The 18,992-nt window shown below is 39.7% G+C and overlaps 1 protein-coding gene across 2 annotated transcripts in view; it reads right to left on the reverse strand.

The window, feature by feature from the left end:
- The window catches only part of arhgap1 (Rho GTPase activating protein 1), a 37,770-nt gene that overhangs the window by 9,291 nt on the left and 9,487 nt on the right, over positions 1-18,992 (reverse strand). The window contains exons 5-12 of one of the 2 annotated variants that reach the window (XM_034864222.1): positions 18,494-18,581; positions 13,025-13,156; positions 7,352-7,438; positions 4,587-4,685; positions 4,192-4,299; positions 1,780-1,856; positions 1,592-1,669; positions 2-116 (exon numbers count right to left, since the gene is read on the reverse strand). In XM_034864222.1, the coding sequence (XP_034720113.1) occupies positions 2-116; positions 1,592-1,669; positions 1,780-1,856; positions 4,192-4,299; positions 4,587-4,685; positions 7,352-7,438; positions 13,025-13,156; positions 18,494-18,581 (784 nt within the window). Of the gene's footprint in view, positions 117-1,591; positions 1,670-1,779; positions 1,857-4,191; positions 4,300-4,586; positions 4,686-7,351; positions 7,439-13,024; positions 13,157-18,493; positions 18,582-18,992 lie in introns of both variants that reach the window. The other variant, XM_034864223.1, reaches the window with a different exon arrangement.

Below are 18,992 nucleotides of genomic sequence, written 5' to 3' on the forward strand. Positions count from 1 at the left end.
AATGTCGTTGTAGAGCTGGTAGGTCAGCAGAGGTTCAGGTAGTTCCCTCAGGAATGTCTTCAGAATCACAGCAGCCAAGTGGACGTCTTCCATCTCTCTGAAATTCACTGTTGCACCTACAAAACACACACACATGTGCAATAAGAAGAGAAACTTGATCCAAAGTCAAGTTGATCCAATTCATTTTATTTTCCCTTAGTCCATCATAACCCCAAATCCAGTGCACTCATTCACCCGGTTTCTGCAAATTCCTAAAAAGGAAAACTCAAAAAGTGCTATATAAGTCTCACGTATTATGCAGAGCTGAAGCCACACAACCATCAACCTTGTCACCTTCTCCTCACAGGCTGTGAGGAATTTTAAACTCACCGTAATATGCTATTAATTCATTTATCTTACCGTAATTTACAGTATGCGGCTGTCTCTTATCCTATCGTTGGCATTACTGGCTATAGGAAGTCACATGGCCTAACAACCATACCTAGCCCAGATCAGGCTGTAAGAGCATGTTTGGAGCAACGTCATGTTTAGCGTTAACTAGCTTCTAACTAGCACAAGTAGCTTACTGTGTGTTGCAGTAGCAGTTTCTATGATGAAGATTTTCAGGAGCACCAGGGTTAAATCAGGGTTAATCAGCTAAAGCTAATGTGACCTCCGTTTTACCATCTAGAGTCAGGCAATATCAGACTCTCCCAGTGACAATACTGTCCTTGGGACTAGCAGTGAGTAGCCACTGCTGTTAGGCGTCTAACTCTTAACGTAATTCTGTTTTTTTTTTTTAGATACTAACAAGCTAAAAATGTAAAAAAAAACAAAAACATCCAGCGATGTGATGTGACTTCAGAATAGCTAACTTTAAAGGGAACATTCAAAGTTATTTCTGGCCAGTTTTGACTCTTATGTGACAAGTGATCTCTGTGCGTTTCTCACACATTTCTCACTATTTACTAAAGAAAATTTAGTCCCATCCATTTTATTAAATGATTACCACTACACAAGCATCAGTTCCTCCCAACATTATATGCCTCCTCAAATGTGTTCAAATATGTCCAGGCCTTTAGTTACCAGGCCAGCTGGTATTAGGTCAAATGTTTGTGCCAATATTACCAGGGCCTGAAAGCTGGCTCCCGCCGGACCACTAATGCACTATAATTTCTGTGCTAGCAACCGGCTGTCCACCTTTTTAGTAAGGTTACTAGGAAAAGTCAATCCAGAGTAATTGTATACCCCCTTAAAACAGGTTTTATTTTTATTTTTAGAACAAAAAAAATTAAAAAAAAAATTAAAACTACACGGCCTCTTGTAACTTCATTGCAACAAAAATACAACTTTATTGCAATTTTTTACAAAAGCTCGCGCAAAATCAGGCATCTTGGACCGCACCAATCCAAAAACTTTATACGGTTGACTTTTTTTTTTTTGCTGTTTCAGTGTGTAAAGTCAGACAACTCCTGTTATAATTTCATATTGTTATAAACACATAATAAAACATTCGGACCAGTTACCGTGATTATCATGACTACCCCAGAGCTGTGCTGAAGAGGTGACCTGATTTGGCAAAATGCTGTAGAAGAAAGCCTGTTGATCCTACCTGAGTTGTATCTCTGCTGGACCTCTTTCACAAGAGTCACATTGGCAGACCGTCTGAAGATCCCTTCAATTTCCAATCCTGAAGCGCACATGCACACACAGTTTTTACTGAGATAACAGTGTGTTGAAAATGATTTTGTTAGTGCATTATGTTTGTGTTTCTCCCTCCACAAGATTTACAAGAGTTACCTTGCTCGGAAAGGAAACTAATGGTGTCCGTCATCACCACAGGAACTGGATTGCCACTTGGATTCCTCTGCCTGAGCCTGATACACACACACACACACGCACGCACACACAGTGGAGACCAAATTGTTGCTTCAGTGCCATAATAATTTCTTCTAACACATATATATCTCTTAGCACCACTTTTCCCAAGAAATGGTTTCTCCTTAATTTTTGACGTAGGGTTCAGCCAGAGGCTTGCTGATAAATTCAGGTGGAGGTTAGATTTTAGCTTAATAGAAATTCTTTTCCAGATCCATTGCACTAAAAATAGAATAGAATGTCTTTTATTGTCATTATACACATGTACAACATGATTGAAGCAACTCCTTTTCCAGGGTCAACATGTATGTAAGAGAAATGCATGGAACATGGAATAAAATAAGTATTACAAAAGAAAAAGGGGGGGTTAGGTACACAGTTCCGAGATTGCAATTTTCACCAAGTCCAACATGCTTATCAATTTTTGCGTTTTGGCGTACCCCAAACACCTGGTATATGTGTTCAAACACATAAGAATAAGGTAGAAGATTTCAGAGAAAATTTCAACAGGGCCTCCTCGACAAACGCCTTCGGTGCTCGGGCCCGAATACTAGAAAGAATGTAGAAAGAACATTTGAATTTCAAGAGACTTTTGCCGACCAATGATGTCGGTACTTGCCAAGACAGATAGCCAAGACAGATGCCAGCCAGGACATTGAACATAGAGTCAGCACACTGACCACTGACAGTGCATGCAACATGACTGCAGCGGACAGGCAACTTCCATTTGAGGATACGTCTTTCATTGCACATAGCCTCCACTGATACATTTAGCTGAGCAATGTACTCAATTGAATACTACTGCTACAACTAATAACTAATACTGCTACTACTGATACTAATCTACCAGTATGTTACGTATTACCCCTGTGTTCATTGGTATTTTGGAAGTGTCATTGTTCCAAACCTCTCTCTCTTTCAATGACCACTCCATGCATGCAGAGTGTGGAGAGTGGCTACAGCACATGCCAGTTGTACATCTTTGTGAGACTGGTGTTCAGAGGTTCAAATCTTGTCTGTCTGTCAAAAAATATTAGTCTCAAACCACAAGTTGGATTGAACACACATACTGAGGCTTAGACATGTTCAAGTGTTCCATCTTTTTAAACGCACATCTTACTAAATACATGTTAACCTTGAAATTATCATCTATCTATCTATACATTACAGGAACATCTGTCTATGTGTCTGTTATTCGCATATTGCTTGAGTCGTTAGTCTGATGGAATTCAAACTGGACTAGTACCTTGCTACGGGCAAAAGTAAGTGCAAAAAGCCTCGGCACTGCCAAGGAAAAAACTGCTAAGGGTGATTGAGTTTTTGGTGTATAAGCATGTTTGGAGAGACATAATCTAAAAAAAAAAAAAATCCAGAAATAATGTATGATTTTCAATGACCTGAAAAGAGCTGGGACCACCGTTTCCAAGGTTACTGTTGGTAATATACTAAGACGTCATGGTTTGAAATCACACATGGCACGGAAGGTTCCCCTGCTTAAACCAGCAGATGTCAAGGCCCGTCTTAAATTTGCCAATGACCATTTGGTCATGACCATTCCACTAATTGTGTTTGGAGGAAGAAGAACGATGAGTACCATCCCAACAACACCATGCCTACTGTGAAGCATGGGGGTGGTAGTATCATGCTTTGGGGGGGGTTTTCTGCACATGGGACAGGGCAACTGCACTGTATTAAGGAGAGGATGACCGTGGCCATGTATTGCTAGGTTTTGGGGAACAACCTCCTTCCCTCAGTTAGAGCACTGAAAATTGGTCGAAGCTGGGTCTTCCAACATGACAATGATAAGAGGCATATCAAGCTTCTGGCGTGGCCTAGCCAGTCTCCAGACCTAAACCCAATAGAGGATCTTTGGAGGGAGCTCAAACTCCGTGTTTCTTAGCGACAGCCCAGAAACCTGACTGATCTAGAGAAGATCTGTGTGGAGGAGTGGACCAAAATCCTTTTTGCAGTGTGTGCAAACCTGGTGAAAAACTACAGGAAACGTTTGGCCTCTGGAATTGCAATCAAAGGCAACTGTACCAAATATTAACATTGATTTTCTCAGGTGTTCAAATACTTATTTGCGGCTGTATCATACAAATAAATAGTTAAAAAAATCATACATTGTGAATTCTGGATTTCTTTTTTAGATTATGTCTCTCACAGTGGACATGCACCTACGATGACAATTTCAGACCACTCCTTGATTTCTAAGTGGGAGAACTTGCAAAATAGCAGGGTGTTCAAATACTTATTTTCCTCACAGTATACAATATATACACACACACACACACACACACACACACACACACACACAGAGATGTGGTAACTTACAATGCAAGCGGCACCCCAAACACCTGGCTGGGAGGGGGAGGGCTGTGAGGAGGAGACATGGGAGGCTGGACGGTTGGTTTAAGTGAGGCTCTTAACTTGTTGTCGTACCTGACACAGAGACAAAGATTATCAACTGCTTTGAATTTTAAGAAAGATCAGGTGGATTAAAAATGTTAAAGTCGTACAATAATTGTGCCTAAAGGATAGTAAATATATGTAGGTTTAAATTATTTCTGGGTGGATATGTAACAGGATACAGAAAATAAAATTTCACTAGAAGAACAGAATTAAAATGCATACATTGGATGTCGCAGGTAATTAAATGCAAATATTTATTGTGTATAACTCAAAGTAGATTTGTGAAACAGAATCTGGAGTACAACACAAGCTCTTACTCTTTGACACGGGCAGGAATAAGCAACTGCTCACTCTTCACCACATCTTCCAGCTCACTCAGATAGCTCACATAGTTAATCTTCCTGCCAAACTTAAAACTACAAAGAAAGGAAAAGAAGACCAATTCAGCAAATTATTGCTCTTCAATTATCTTATAACTTGCTGCATTTACATTCCGTGAGAATGGTGACAATATCGCCAGATGCTAGATCGAAACAGGGTTGATTGATTGACAATGTTTACAATTTCTTTTTTTTTTAAGAAATGGACAGCAGAAAATGACACACACTAATAGCTTACAATTGTAACTTTCTCATTGTATGTGATTTGCCTGAACCTCTCATTCTATATTTCAAAACAATATTTAAGATATATAGGGATCATTTTCTGTTGTTTCAATGGACCTAAAATCTGTTTCCCTCGCCACAATGAAATAAGAGTCATAAAATAAAATGACAAAATAAAGTGATAAAATAAAATGTTAAATGGTTAAAAGTACCCCCCCCCCCCCCCCAGTCAGCAAGCACAACACCAGGAATTGAATTTTAACACCTGTGCTTTGCCAACTATGACTGTTTAAATAATTAATTATCCACAGGGTCCCACAAACTTCTCCTGCTGCTACTTTTGCATCAATTTCATAACTCTTTAAAGTCTTCACATTATAAAAAAGTACATGTTTTGTATCTTGTTTTGTTTGTGTAGTCTGAATGTTCCTTATCCTAGAGCTCCTGATTAGCCAATCCGGGCCTGCCTTCATCTGCCACTGGTTTTAAACAATTTGCTCAACAAAATAGTCACTCATCTGGCGATAGAAATGTGCTTTCGCGTAGAGAGAGAATTGATCGCATAAAAGTTAAAACATTTAGAGACCTACAACCCCGTTAACATTCCCCCATCCCCTCATTCTCGCGGGTTTGGTAATGGTGATTTCACCCTTAAATTAATAATTATAAAAATAAATTCAAATGTTGGCTGAGTGAGTTCAGCCTCCATGATTTTGCATAGGCTATTTGTCCGCTTCTTGAGCCTTGTGTTGTCAATGCGCACATTGGTTTGAATTACGGTATGGTTTTCTATTTTTAACGATTGCTTCCTATTGCCAGGGCTGCAACAGGAAACTTTTTTAGCCTATTAAGGCTTAAGCAACAACAGTTTATGGAAAGCACAAGTGCAATTATACAATAATATTGAGTCTGACTGAAAAGTGTTGTGATTTACGCATTTACAGTGTTTGCTTTTTTTTTGCCAGCTTTCCATTTGGTTAGGAAGCAGCGATGGTATTGCGTTTCGCCTGTAAAGTTGCTGTAAATTGGTCCAATTCAGGTTACCAAGTCATATTTTAAATGGTTTGACAGGATAACAAAGACATTTCTATGGAATGGTAAAAAAAAGGCTACAATTAAATAAATTACAATGACAGATGGATAAAGGAGGTTTGAATCTGCCAAAGTTGTATTATTACTATGCTTTTAACTTAAGGCATCTGGCTCACTGGTCACTTTCTCCTGAGGAATACCCACCCTGGTATTGTATTGAGCAATCTGTTCTAGCCCCATTATCTCCCTTGCAATGCCTGTCTGTTAAACTGTATGGTGAGGCAAAAACACATCCGATAATCTTTCACAGCTGTTTGAACTGGATCCATATCTAAATACTAAGTGTTACAAGTTATGTATTAGTAGATCTCCTGTCTGGTGGAGATATTGGTCAGAAACGTGAATTCTTATACTGGGGGATCTGTATTGGTGGGATATTGAGGATGTGTTGCAGCAATTTGCAATCCCTAGGTCTCAAGTGTTTAGATATTTGCAACTCTGCCATCTGTTAGTGGGGATTTTTGAAACCAGTTCTTCAGCTCCGAATGGCAGCAGAATGTTGAATTTTTGAATGGTCTGAAAGGCACACCAAATTGTTGGAAATGTGCTATAGTTCCGTGATGAGGGCTTGGAAAAAGGATACATGATAACCTACGTTGAATTGCGGGACCCAGGTTCCATTAAGCCCAAGATTATTTGTTCTGGAAGATGGGTCAATCCTAAGCAGGATGTATAAACACATAAGAAGCTGGGTCCAGGCTAGTTTTATGATAGCCAGACAGATTATTTTAAGGGCATGAAAGAATGCAGGGGTGCCGTCAATCCAGGAGTGGGCTAGTAAAATGGCGGTGTTTAAAAAAATGTGATATAACCCGTATTGGATGTAGGTGTGGGGGGAAAAGAAAAATTGATACAGCATAGTATTGCAATATTTTCAGTGGCAATACGGTATCGCTACACAGGCACTAAGTCAGTTTGTCTGCTTGACATTTGCAGCAATAAAATTGAACAAACAGTGAGGCAATGCCACAGTTGGACTTCATCACCACTAGTTCCTGGTTGTCGGCTAGGTGTGTCTTGGCCTTTAAAAGTAACAAGTAATCACACCACTGTACTCTATGGAAACACATGCCAGTGATTGTTTAACCGCATGCTTTTCCCACAGTGGAATTTATACTTTGTGTTACTATACTATAATAAACTACATGCTATACCACCTTATACTATACTATGTTGAAAGAATTTAGGTCAAACGATGGGGGTAGAGAGAATTGTTTGAAACTGCAAAACTTCTTAGGACTAGTCGAAATATTCCAAGAACATGCAAAATATGAAACAAGAATGACTCATACTCTAAAAGTTTCAAGACAAGCTAATGTTTAAAATGTAGGTATGTCAATTGAAATCCATAAAAACTGTTTAGTAATTTTACATAAAAAAAGGACCTGATGATTGGTTTGAAGAGAATCAGCAGAGTCTTGATGAACATGGTTGGATGGACGATGTACAGAGCCTTGATGTTCTTCTTATACCTGAAAAGACATACAGATGATATTTGTGTTTGTGGCTCTATGCTGTTATCCTAGTTTTAACTTTTACTTTAGGGGAAATCCACAATTACATTTTTTCTCTTATATTAACTCATTCATATAAGGACGCATGACTTCGTTGGAACACTTCATAGTAACCATCATTAATAGAAGGGAGATTTACTGTTAATTTATCTTAAGTTAATTGTCATTTAACAGTTAGCAAACCGTCATTTTACTGTTAACAAACAATTGAATAATAATTCATAAAATATTAATAGTGCTGAAAATTAACAGTTTGGTACACACATGTCCCTCATATACTATATTAGGTATCGAGTAATGATTAAAAAATGTTTGTAAGCCTTAACGAACCCATTTTTAAAACATCTATAAACATTACGTAGATAGATGGACCAGATATTCCAAACACTTTAAAGGTTACTAGTTGGTTTGTAAAATGTCTATAAACACTGTCTGAATATTAACTATAAAGTTGCAACAGAGACTATAATACCTTGTTAAATAGTTAATAAATAAAGTATATATATGTGTATCTCATCCAGGACTTCATCTCCGATTGTGTGCTAGACTTTCTCTGTTTAACCGAGACATGGCAACAACCCAACGACTTTTCTGAACTCAACGAATCCACTCCTAGTGGATTTGTTTACATCTGTCAACCCTGTGGCTGTGTCTGGGTAGGAGGTCTCGCAATAATCAACCGCGAGAAGTAGAAAGTCTCGCCGGTGTCTGTGCCTGTCTCCAGCTCCTTTAAATCTGGTGTCTGCAAGTTGTCTGGCCCCACTCCAACCATCATTGCTGCTGTCTACCACCTACCTAAACCGAATAGTGTGCTGTATAGTATTTGTTTTGTTTTGCTGTATAGTATTTGTTTTGCTGTTGTTTAGTATTTGTTTTGCTGTATAGTATTTGTTTTGCTGTTGTTTAATATATGAATTCCCTGTGCAGCGTCCTTGAGTGCCAAGAAAGGCAAATACAGAATGCTGCGCCACGCAGCAGCCGGCAGGAGGTTCAGAGTTGCGCAACGCAGTAACCGGCGGTAGATGTCTCGGCGCGAAGCATCCGGTTAATCCAGAAACACACTCCAGGATGTTGCGATCATGGCTTTATGGGGGCCATGCCATCACTTCCAGAACTACTTCTTCTTCTTTACACAGAAGATAGTTCTTAAAGACCTTGGCTGTTTGTTTGGGGGCGTTGTCCTGCTGCAGAATACATTTGGGGCCAAACATAGGCCTCCATGATGGTATTGTATGATGGATAAGTATCTGCCTATATTTCTTAGCATTGAGGACACCTTTAATCCTGAACAAATATCCAACTCCATGTGCAAAAATGCGGACCCAAACTTGCAGGAACTTCCACTATGCTTCACGGTTGCCTGCAGACACTCATTATAGTAGAGCTCTTCAGTCCTGCGGTGAACAAACTGCCTTCTGCTACAACCAAATATTTCAAATTTTGACTCATTAGTCCGGAGCCCCTACTGCCATTTTGCACCCCAGTTCTTATGTTTTTGTGCATTGTTGAATTGCTTGGCCTTGTTTCCATGTCAGAGGTATGGCTTTTCGGCTGAAACTCTTCCGTGAAGACCACTTCTGGCCAAACTTCTCTGGACAGTAGATGGGTAAACCTGGGTCCCACTGCTTTCTGGCAGTTCTGAGCTGATGTCACTGCTGGACATCTTACGATTATAAAAAGGAAAATAAGTTTGATGATAGATGTTGATGAAGTTTCCTCGGCCTACCACTGCATCGACAATACTCAACATTGCCTGACTTTTTGCAAGTGTGCATTTAAGAATTGATGCTGGTTTGAAGGCAAAGGGTAGTAAGGCCAAATATTTGTTTTTTCTTTCTGTAAATTTATTAAAACAATCAATTATGTGGTTGAACGCATTATTAGTGTACATACTTTTGCACGGTACTGTATATATGTATGTATATATAGCTAGATCTTTTTATATATAATTTAATGGAGGGCAAAACAGGTATCAGTGCTTTACCAAGCACTTACCAACCAATAACTAACTATGAAAAACATCAGTCACAACTTTACAATAGCCATCCAGATAATGTTTATAGATGGTTTACAAAGTATTTCTCAACTATTTAACAAGGTATTTTAGTAATCTGTTGAAACTTTTCAATAACCAACTAGTAACCCTTAGAGTTTTAGGAATATCTGGTCAATCTATGTATGTAATGTTTATAGATGTTTTAAAAATGGTTTACAAACGTTTTAATAATTACCCAATACGTAATACAGCACTACCATTTTATTAATTATAATTGAATTGCTTGTTAACATTAAACTGACGGTTTGCTAACAGTTAAATGACAATTAACTAAAGATGAACTATCAATTTACCATCTATTAATTATGGTTATTATAAAGTGTTATCGACTTAGAATGACTTTCAAGTAAACTGATATGTAGTGTTGATAATATTGTCACCTATTTTTAATTTAGTCTTAGTCTTGTGCCAAATGTCCTTGTTAGTTTTAGTCATTCACATATCTTTATGTTAGTCAAGTTTTAGTTGACTAAAAGTCTCATATTTTAGTCTAGTTTTAGTATTTTTTTTATCGGTGAGTGAAACATGTCTTTTTTTAAATTTTGTTTTTTTTAGATTATTTATGATAAATATTTTAGTTAAATAGTGTTTCACACATCTCAAACATTGGTTAAATGTTATAATTACCTGATAATATCAACTGATATTTGTTGAATGCAACTTAGACACATTTTTAAATAGAGCCTCTTCCTTCATGCAAATATAACTGTACAGACACATGTTAGATAAGAGCTGGGGCTCCTGGGTTCTACAGCTCGTTTTTTGTTGCCAGCAGTTGCATAGGCTACATTTCTCCAGCCGTTCTGCTGTTGAGTGGCTTCACCAGCGGCCTGAAAGCCTGTCTCCTTTCAGACACGCTGTAGCGGCTTCTGCAATAGGCCGAACCGGATATCCTCCCTCCCCGCCCGTTTGCATTTTATGAAAACATTTTAGTCTTATCTTTTTTTCTCAACCATAATTCATGTTAATTTAGTCTTAGTCAGCATTTTGGTACAGTACATTGGTGAAGTCACTTCATCGTCTCGTCTTCGTCCTGGAATAAAAGGTCGTTGACGAACATATTTATTTTCGTCTGACAAAAATAACACTACGGATTCGAGTGTTTTTCTCCATACAGAGGAAAGTTATTTATATTCCGTTCGACAGATGCTCAATTGGTCAACTAATACTGGCATTTAACAAGGGAATTTCCCTGCTGTGGGATGAATAAAGTATCATCTAATCTAATTTCCAAACGCACTTGCTATTTGGTTAATGTAATGGTGTATTTGGTTTCCCTATTAGTGTTCATTTTGTCAACTATTTTTAATTTAGAGTTAGTCTTGTGCCAAATTTCCTTATTAGTTTTAGTCATATTTCGTCATTCAAATATCTTTTTTTGTAAGTTTTAGTTGACTAAAAATCTTGTAATTTTAGTTTTGGTCAAAACAATCCTTTTGTTTAAATAATTTTTTCCGAGATTATTTCAGGAAAAAGGTGTATTACACTTCTCAAACATTAGTGAAATGTCATAATTATCTGACACTATACACGTATATATTGTTGAATGATTTTTGTTGAATGCAACGTTGTTAAACACGTTTTCGTATGGAGCCACAAGCACATGTTAGACAAGCACCAGGGCTTTACAGCACGTTGTTTTATTGTCAGCAGTTGCATAGCCTACATTTCTCCGGCTGTTGCAGTCTCGTAATCGTCTTGTCTTAGTCATGGAATAAAAAGGTTGTTGATGAACATATTTAGTCTAGTCTGACAAAATTAACACTATTCCCTACTTCCATCTGTGTACTGTGCACTCTGTACTTGGTACTAAAATACAACACAGAATGGCAAAACCAATTTCATAATCAAGAAAACACAAAGCACTGCTTGCACTGTTCTGCCATGAAGACAGGGCCCATAGTGTTTATTTTAAATAGATCAAAGCAGGCACGGCGTCATAGGTGGGCCTGACGGGCCTAGGCCCACCCACTTTTCAACAGGCCCATCCACAAATTTTCATTAAAAAAATAATGTTTTAATTATAAAGCATTATTAAAAAATGGCAAATTATCTCATAATTTGTGCTAAAATAGTCTAAATGTTAAATGGTTTTAAACTTAATTTAAAAAAAGTTGTTTTTCTATTAAATGACAGTGATCTGCGCAACATTTCCAACGCGCTAATAGACTGCCAGCTTAATTAACACTACATTCCACAGGGACACCTATGGCCTCATGACATCTGCAGCAGTCCTAATGTCCCCTAGCCTTCAGACTAATGACATATGCAATGACAACATTTTCGTCCTCATTGCTTATGCACCTAAAAGCTCTGATAACACTGCCGATGACTGTACAGTTGAACGCGTCTTTTCCAGCGTCAACCGGATTAAAACACCAAACAGGCGCACCATGCTTATAAGCCTAATGACTCTATGTCTGTTGACATATGAAAGAGAGCTTACAGTAACTCTCGACTTCGTTGAAATCATTGATATTTTCAAGAGCAAACCCCGTCGACTACTGCTGTAATTTGTGTCAGTGTGTGTGTGTGTGTGTGTGTGTGTGCGCGAAGCGACCTTCTTCTTCTAGGTCTTTTTTAGCGAGTTTAATTGTGTGGGCCTACCACGAGGGGATAAGAGTAAGGTGTGTGAAAGCTCCTCTATCTGTATTGAGATATATTAAAATAATCGATTCATAACCCGTTGAAAATCTACAGGCGCATTGCTATTTCTATATAAGCTTGTTACTGTTGTTCTTTTTCCCTCATTGGTGCCCCTTGTTATGTAGGCTGTGTCTGTTAATGTGATTTATTTCCTTTTGTTAAATATGGTTATAACATGAATCACACTAAAGTAACAGTTTGTCTCTTTCGGAAATAACTTGAGTCTCGTTTTACACGACAGATGACGTCAATGAACAAGTTCTGTGCCCGAGTATTGAATGAAACTGTCTGCCAGTGTTGTTGAACTGTATTGTTGAAAACATAAAAACAACTAAACAGAATTGTGAAATCTTCGGCCTCCTGTTATACGAGCAGAACTAAATTATGTTTTGGGGAAATATTAAATGCCTGACCACTGTTACAGTAGGTCTATGGAGCTTTGCGTTATAGTGCAGCCAGGTATTGTGCATAATGGAGATTCCAACTCGCTCCTCTCTGGTCAGAACCAAGGAGAGCGGGGGCTGATAGGGTCGTCCTGTACAACGAAACGTTTGTACAATGTTTTTTTACAACATATTTAAAGAGCATCAAGCTACTGAAATCTCCATTATGTTAGCACAGATGATATAACAGTATATTAGTCATTTGTATTAGGTTAAACAGTGATTTGAAATCAAGTTTAATTTGAGGCCCACCCAAAATTGGTCTGGCCCATCCAAAACTGGAATCTGGCGCCGTGCCTGGATCAAAGTGAAGAATTTAGGAATGACTAATGCTTTAATCCGTTCTGAAATGATTGTTAGTGAGGCCCCTGTCTGTAAACATAATGTTATTGAACTTACTTTCTGTCAAACTCCCTGTACGCATCTCGTAGCCAGCTGAGAGAGGGTTTGTTTTCACTGGTCAGCCCATGATGGAAATAGATCAGAGTGTAGTCACTTTCAACATACTGATCCAGTGTTCCTTTAAGATACCTGCAAAAAAAATTGTCATTTAAATAGATAAGTGTGTAAGAAACCAAGGAAGTAAATCTTCACAACCTTCCTTAGTGTTTCAGCATTACACAGAAGCTGTCATATAGTGAAATATGTAGGGAAAAAACGTAACTTGAAGAAAAACAAATCTGAATAGGCATTTGTTTCCCATTAAAAAGTTTTTTAAACACTTTCAAAACAGTTCCATAATGTCTACAAGACTTCCGTAAAACATGTACTATTGATTCATATAGGGTCATATGAGCATGTGTAAGCAACTAGTCAAAAACATAGACTATACCTGGTTAAATACAAATATACCTCGTTTGATTCCAGCTAAAAACCTTTAATGTATATGATTTACTTCTCTCTACTCAAAATTCCTGTTCCTCGCAATAGTCAAAAAGCTAATAACTAGTTATTAGTGTTATCTGAAAGGAGGTGTCTGTGTATCCTTTCTTTCTTCACAATAGAAACTGGAGCAATATCTGATCAAGTAAGTAAGGCATTATTTTTACCATAACTGTTATGATTAAATCTATCTTCATGACCTACACTGACATTTTCTATGTCTCAAAACTAAAATCATATTTCAGTAACGTGTGATGGGAAGCCCAGCACGCCGTAGAGCAGACATCTTCCACATCTTCCTTTAACGAGGGCACCAAAATGCAGCCATGGCCCTGGTGTAGTGGGCGTGCACTCCAACGGGTAACTATGCATTCTCCCAAGCATAAGCACCTGAAATTGTCTCCACCTCCCATTGAGAAAGGCGCTGCTTGAGCATCGCTTTTCCTTAACAGAGCTAGCAAAGCAGACAAACAGTTGATTGGTCTGCCATATCTCCCATGTGCAGTCCATATACTGTACATACAAAGCGCGTACACAGAACACAGATTGTGCCAGCGCTGCTCTTCCGAAGACGCAAAAGGGGGTGGAGAGAAAGATGACAGCTCACAAGTCAATGCTTTGTATGATGAACAGGTTCAAACTCTCGTTTTCTTAAAACCCCCTTCATGAAGCGCATCACCAATGGACGAGAACCAGGTGAAAGTCCCTAAAAAAACTTAAATGACAGGCAAATATGGCTAACGGATAAACTATTATTGTGGAAAAGGAACAGGCCAATTTCTAGTAATTTCTGAAGCAAGGACGACTGTCCACCACAGAGCTCTGGAAAGGTGGGATACCTCTTCCCTCACACCAAGCTTCAAACTTGCACCATTTAAAGTGCCCATATTATGAAAATAAATAAATCTTTTTTCTGGGATTTGTTATTTTGTATCTTTGGTGCTTCCACACGCATCCAAACTTGACCAAACACTCTCCATGCTGTTTTGAGTGAGATACGGGTTTCTGAATGTCGTCTGCCTTCAGCCTCCGGGTGAGCTGTTCAAAATCTGCATGGCTTTCTACGTAACTAGCCGAGACGAGGGGGCTAACCGTAACATGCTAGCTTGTTCTCAACAAAGACAGTAAAAGAAGCGGACCAACAGATCCCGTTGTTCTGGATGGAGACCAGTAAAGGAAAATAGAAGCACTTTCCCGGTGAGGGTTAGGAGTTACAGTGCAGCCTCCAACTGAGCTTGACGGCGTAGTTGTGAGGTGGGCAACGTGTCTGAAAGTTGTAAATCTTCTTGTAGCTGTGCCAAGAGAAATCTTAATCATTCCCAATCGGCAGAGACGGAGAGCGTAGGTATAAGTTAGGAGATAACATAGACACAGGCTAATTACTGCTAACTATCTTGCTAGTTAACATTATTAATTATACCTAAACACCTGATGTACTGTAAGTTGAAACTGTCTGCGTGCTTCTCCTGACAATTTGGTGATTTGTCGACTCTGCGATGTAAGTCATGTGGTTATGATAAAATCGTTAGCCTACTTTTACAAAAACGTCTGCTACGGAGCCATAACGTGAGGTACAAGGTAATGGAGCTTTTTATACATTGTTGTGTTTCTTTAGAGAAAATCAATGGAGAACTAGAGTCTTGAAACGCTTCAGATGTAAAGTTATTCACTGTCAAAATGGCGCCAAAGTGAATGGCAATTAATGGGATGCTAACTGCAGGAAATGGCTTTGTAGCATTAAAATGGCGCCATGGAAGCTACGCTTCGAGAGGAGAGGCTTACCCCATTAGCTCTCAATGGCAAAACACTGCTAGAACACACTCTAACTCACTATAATCTACAAAAGAACTTACATGTCATTGTTCTGCAGGTATTTCACAAGTGTGCCCTTGTAAGAAGACTCAGAGCTAATCCTGCCTTATACTGATCAAAGTTGGAAAAACAGTTAGCTAGCTAATGTTATCATTACCTAGATAGCCAACAAAGATAGCACAGAAGTGAGATGTCTCACTCTGTAGCTAAAACAAGTGAGATGTCTTACTCTGTAGCTGAAACAGAGATCCAAACACACAGGGTGAAAAGAGGAGCTGCAGCAATGTGCAGTACAACACCAATATGGTGTTTTTTTGAAAATGAAACGACGTAAATCTATTCTGGCACAACCTCAAAATACAACTATGAACCTGAAAATTGGCATAATATGAGCACTTTAACTCTGGGGGCCCTGAGGCAATTTTTACAGTTTATTTTCCGTCTGGATTTATTTCATAAAAAAGCTTGTAAAACATCAACCCTGTTGTTTAAAGTCAAGATATGAACATCATTTTTTTAAGAACAAACTGGGTTATTAGAATATTTGGGTTGCAGTGAGGTCACTTGCATGTTAAAAATGGTTGTAGGGCCTTAAAGACAAATAAATAAATAAAACGGAAAATTAATCTTCCAGATATGTATTGATACCACAGACAGATAAGTAATGAATAAGCCATTTTCCATTCTAAAACACTTCTCATATGTCTTGGGAGTCACACTGTGAAGAAATAATCATCATAACTTATACAGTTGACAAAATACATGCATTTTTTCCAACAAAGTGAAGACGTTGATGACATGACCATTACTTATGCCAATAATAACATAATAATGTCATATTTATTGATATTACACCCACAGCAATGTTATACAAGCAAATATGTGTCTAAATAGTGCACAATTTGGCCTTTCATTGAGTATATAGGCATTTTTGTCCCCTCTGGCCTTCCATACAAGAGGGGTGACTTTATCCCCCATATATGGGCATATGGGCCTTTATTTCCTGTTTAGAGTCACAGAGGAGAGACAGGGCAGACACGGAGGAGCAAGCCAGCGGCAGAAATGAGCCAAAACGCGATGAATTATGGACATAAAGTTGATCAATCTTGGATATAACAGTATGGATTTAAAGCCCAAAGAGGCTGAAGTTCCAGGCTGGATAGAAAATCCCCTGTAGAGGCTAGATAGACAGGGAAAAGACCTCCGTAAACATGAAATCGTCAGGATTTAAACAAACTGAAAGTGAGTAAATTGCTTGTATGGTTCAAAAGTTATTAAACTATGAATCAGAGGTACTTTTTTTACTCGTGGGCGAGTGTCTCTGGCTCAGAGGGTTAAGCATACAAATCTTGCATGGATGTAGCACTAGCGCTCTGTATAGTATCGATCACATTATCTGGTAATCCTGTAGTCATCAGCTTTCTCCCTTTTTTCCTCACTCTCAGGAGCCAGGCACAAAGGCCCCAAATGTCTGGCCGTTGGATGCAGTATTTGACCCTTAGCCTGGGACACCAGGTCCCTGCCCACTGGGAGGCACAGGGGCTCTCCCTCTGCCAGTGCCCTGATCTCAGCAAACCATGCCTTTCTGGGCCACCGGGGGACGATCAGAATCATAGACAGTCTCGCCTGACGCACACGCTGCAATGTGGTCGTGATCAGTGCCACTGGTGGGAATGTGTCTCTGGCCATTTGTGGAAACGGGTACACTCAAGGGGCACGCTCCGGTCCCTTATAAATTACCACATAGGATAATGTGCGTTTTCTCTCTACAGAGGCTTTGCCAAACCATGCCCACATCTATTCCACTACTGCCAGTTGGAGTCTCCATTCTCTCACCATGGTAAAACCCCTAGAGAGGTTCCTGCTGCAGCACCCCGTATATCGTATAAATGCGGGGGGGTGAACAATAAACTGGATGGCAAAACCTGGTATTCGCAAGCTGTGCCCACGTAAGCAAAGTGGAGGAATTGTCTGTGTTTCCACAGAACTAGAATGTGAAACTATGCATCCTTTAGGTCCATTGTACTGCACTGGACTCACCAATCACACCTGTTGTAATGTCAACATCCGGAATTTCCTTAGGTGTTTGTTGAAAGCTCTCAGATCCCAGATGGGATGGAGCCATCCATCCTTCTTGGGAATGACAAAATAATGGATGGAAAAAAAACGTACTGAGCTTCATTTTGGGGTTGGTATCTCAGTTTGGGCGTGGCAGATGGCCACCGGTGAGAGATGGCAACTGGTGGCTGGTCTTTCAGGAAGGCCTTGTGAGCCTGTGGCCGTGGTAAATTTTCTCAAGCTGGGCGGCAGAAAACCTACACTGTTTACTGGGAAGAGATGGTCTGCCGGCCAACACATTGGACTTCGGTGCAAGGTGGCAAGCCAGTGTTCCACCTGTTTTTATGTTGTTAGGATGTTGGTCAGTCCTGCTGTATCCATCCCCTCCAAATCCAGGAATTGGTAATAAGGCAGGTAAAGCGGAGAAAATGGCAACTTGTCCCTCACTGTCACCTGTTGACAAAAGTAATTCCCTGCGAGACGGGTTTGCTTCTGACGTGGAGGGGGTGCATGCCACAGTGCATGCCATGGACCAAGGGGGCGCTCGGCCGCTCTGTGGCAAAGGTTGATCATCAGCCTTGGTCAGGAAATCTCCAGGGCCGAGGACCTGAGTCTGCTCTTCTCCTACAGCTTCTGGTTCTCCTTCATAGAATACCCTCAATGCGGTGAGAGACAGCTTGCCATCGAAGACAACACCCAGCAGGGTTTCCTCCATAGTTGCAAAGGTAACTGGGTCCTCCTTGGCACCGATGAGCTGAGGGTAAGCTTCTTCCATGCTCTACCCACCAACTGTCCCACGCCGCCGTCCTCCTAGTACACACTCCAGGTCCATGCCTGTGGGTGACTCTCCCTTTTATTACAAAAAGTCTGTGAATGTTTAATATATAAAAAAATATATATCTGACCTTGGGTACTAAACTGCCAATCAGATGGATTGGTGGTTTAGTCAATAATAAATCGGCCAAAAAAAGGCAGACAAAAACCAACATATGGCGAAAATGCAGGACACACCACTCAAACTAGGGCAACAGTTGCTAATTCGGTGTGTCAGGGCCTAGAGGTCTGTTAGCAGCAGTAAAAAAAACATACAGAATTTAGATTTACACTAGTTCTTACATAAGCAGCTTGTGATGGTCCAGTTGGTGCTGTGGTGGCATCCTGCATGCATTAAAGACTATCACCTTCCTTCCAAAGTTGTCATCACCTACAGACACACAGAAAGACAGACAGTAAATCAATTAAATTAAATTTGTAGTATCAAATCACAATTACATCTGCAAGCAGCGTTGGACGGGCCTTTGCTCCTCTGCAAGCAACAGGGTTACTGGCGGACAATGCTCTTTGCAACCGTGAATTTGCGCGGCACTCAGACAATACAAATAGTCACCAATGAAAACGGAACTCCCTGCTGAATTCAATGATTGCTCACACAAGACTATGTCATACAGTTCATTAGCTGTAAAAGGGGGCGTGACCAAGCAGAGGGAACAGGCCAAACCAAGACCAATGAAAACGGGGAACTCTCTTTTGAATTCAATAATATCTCACACAATAGTGTATAAGAAACGGGTCATTAATAAAGGGGTGTGGCTTAAGCATATGGGGCAGTGCAAAT

This window comes from Etheostoma cragini, chromosome 24 (assembly GCF_013103735.1).
Source record: "Etheostoma cragini isolate CJK2018 chromosome 24, CSU_Ecrag_1.0, whole genome shotgun sequence".
Taxonomy (NCBI): Eukaryota; Metazoa; Chordata; class Actinopteri; order Perciformes; family Percidae; genus Etheostoma; species Etheostoma cragini.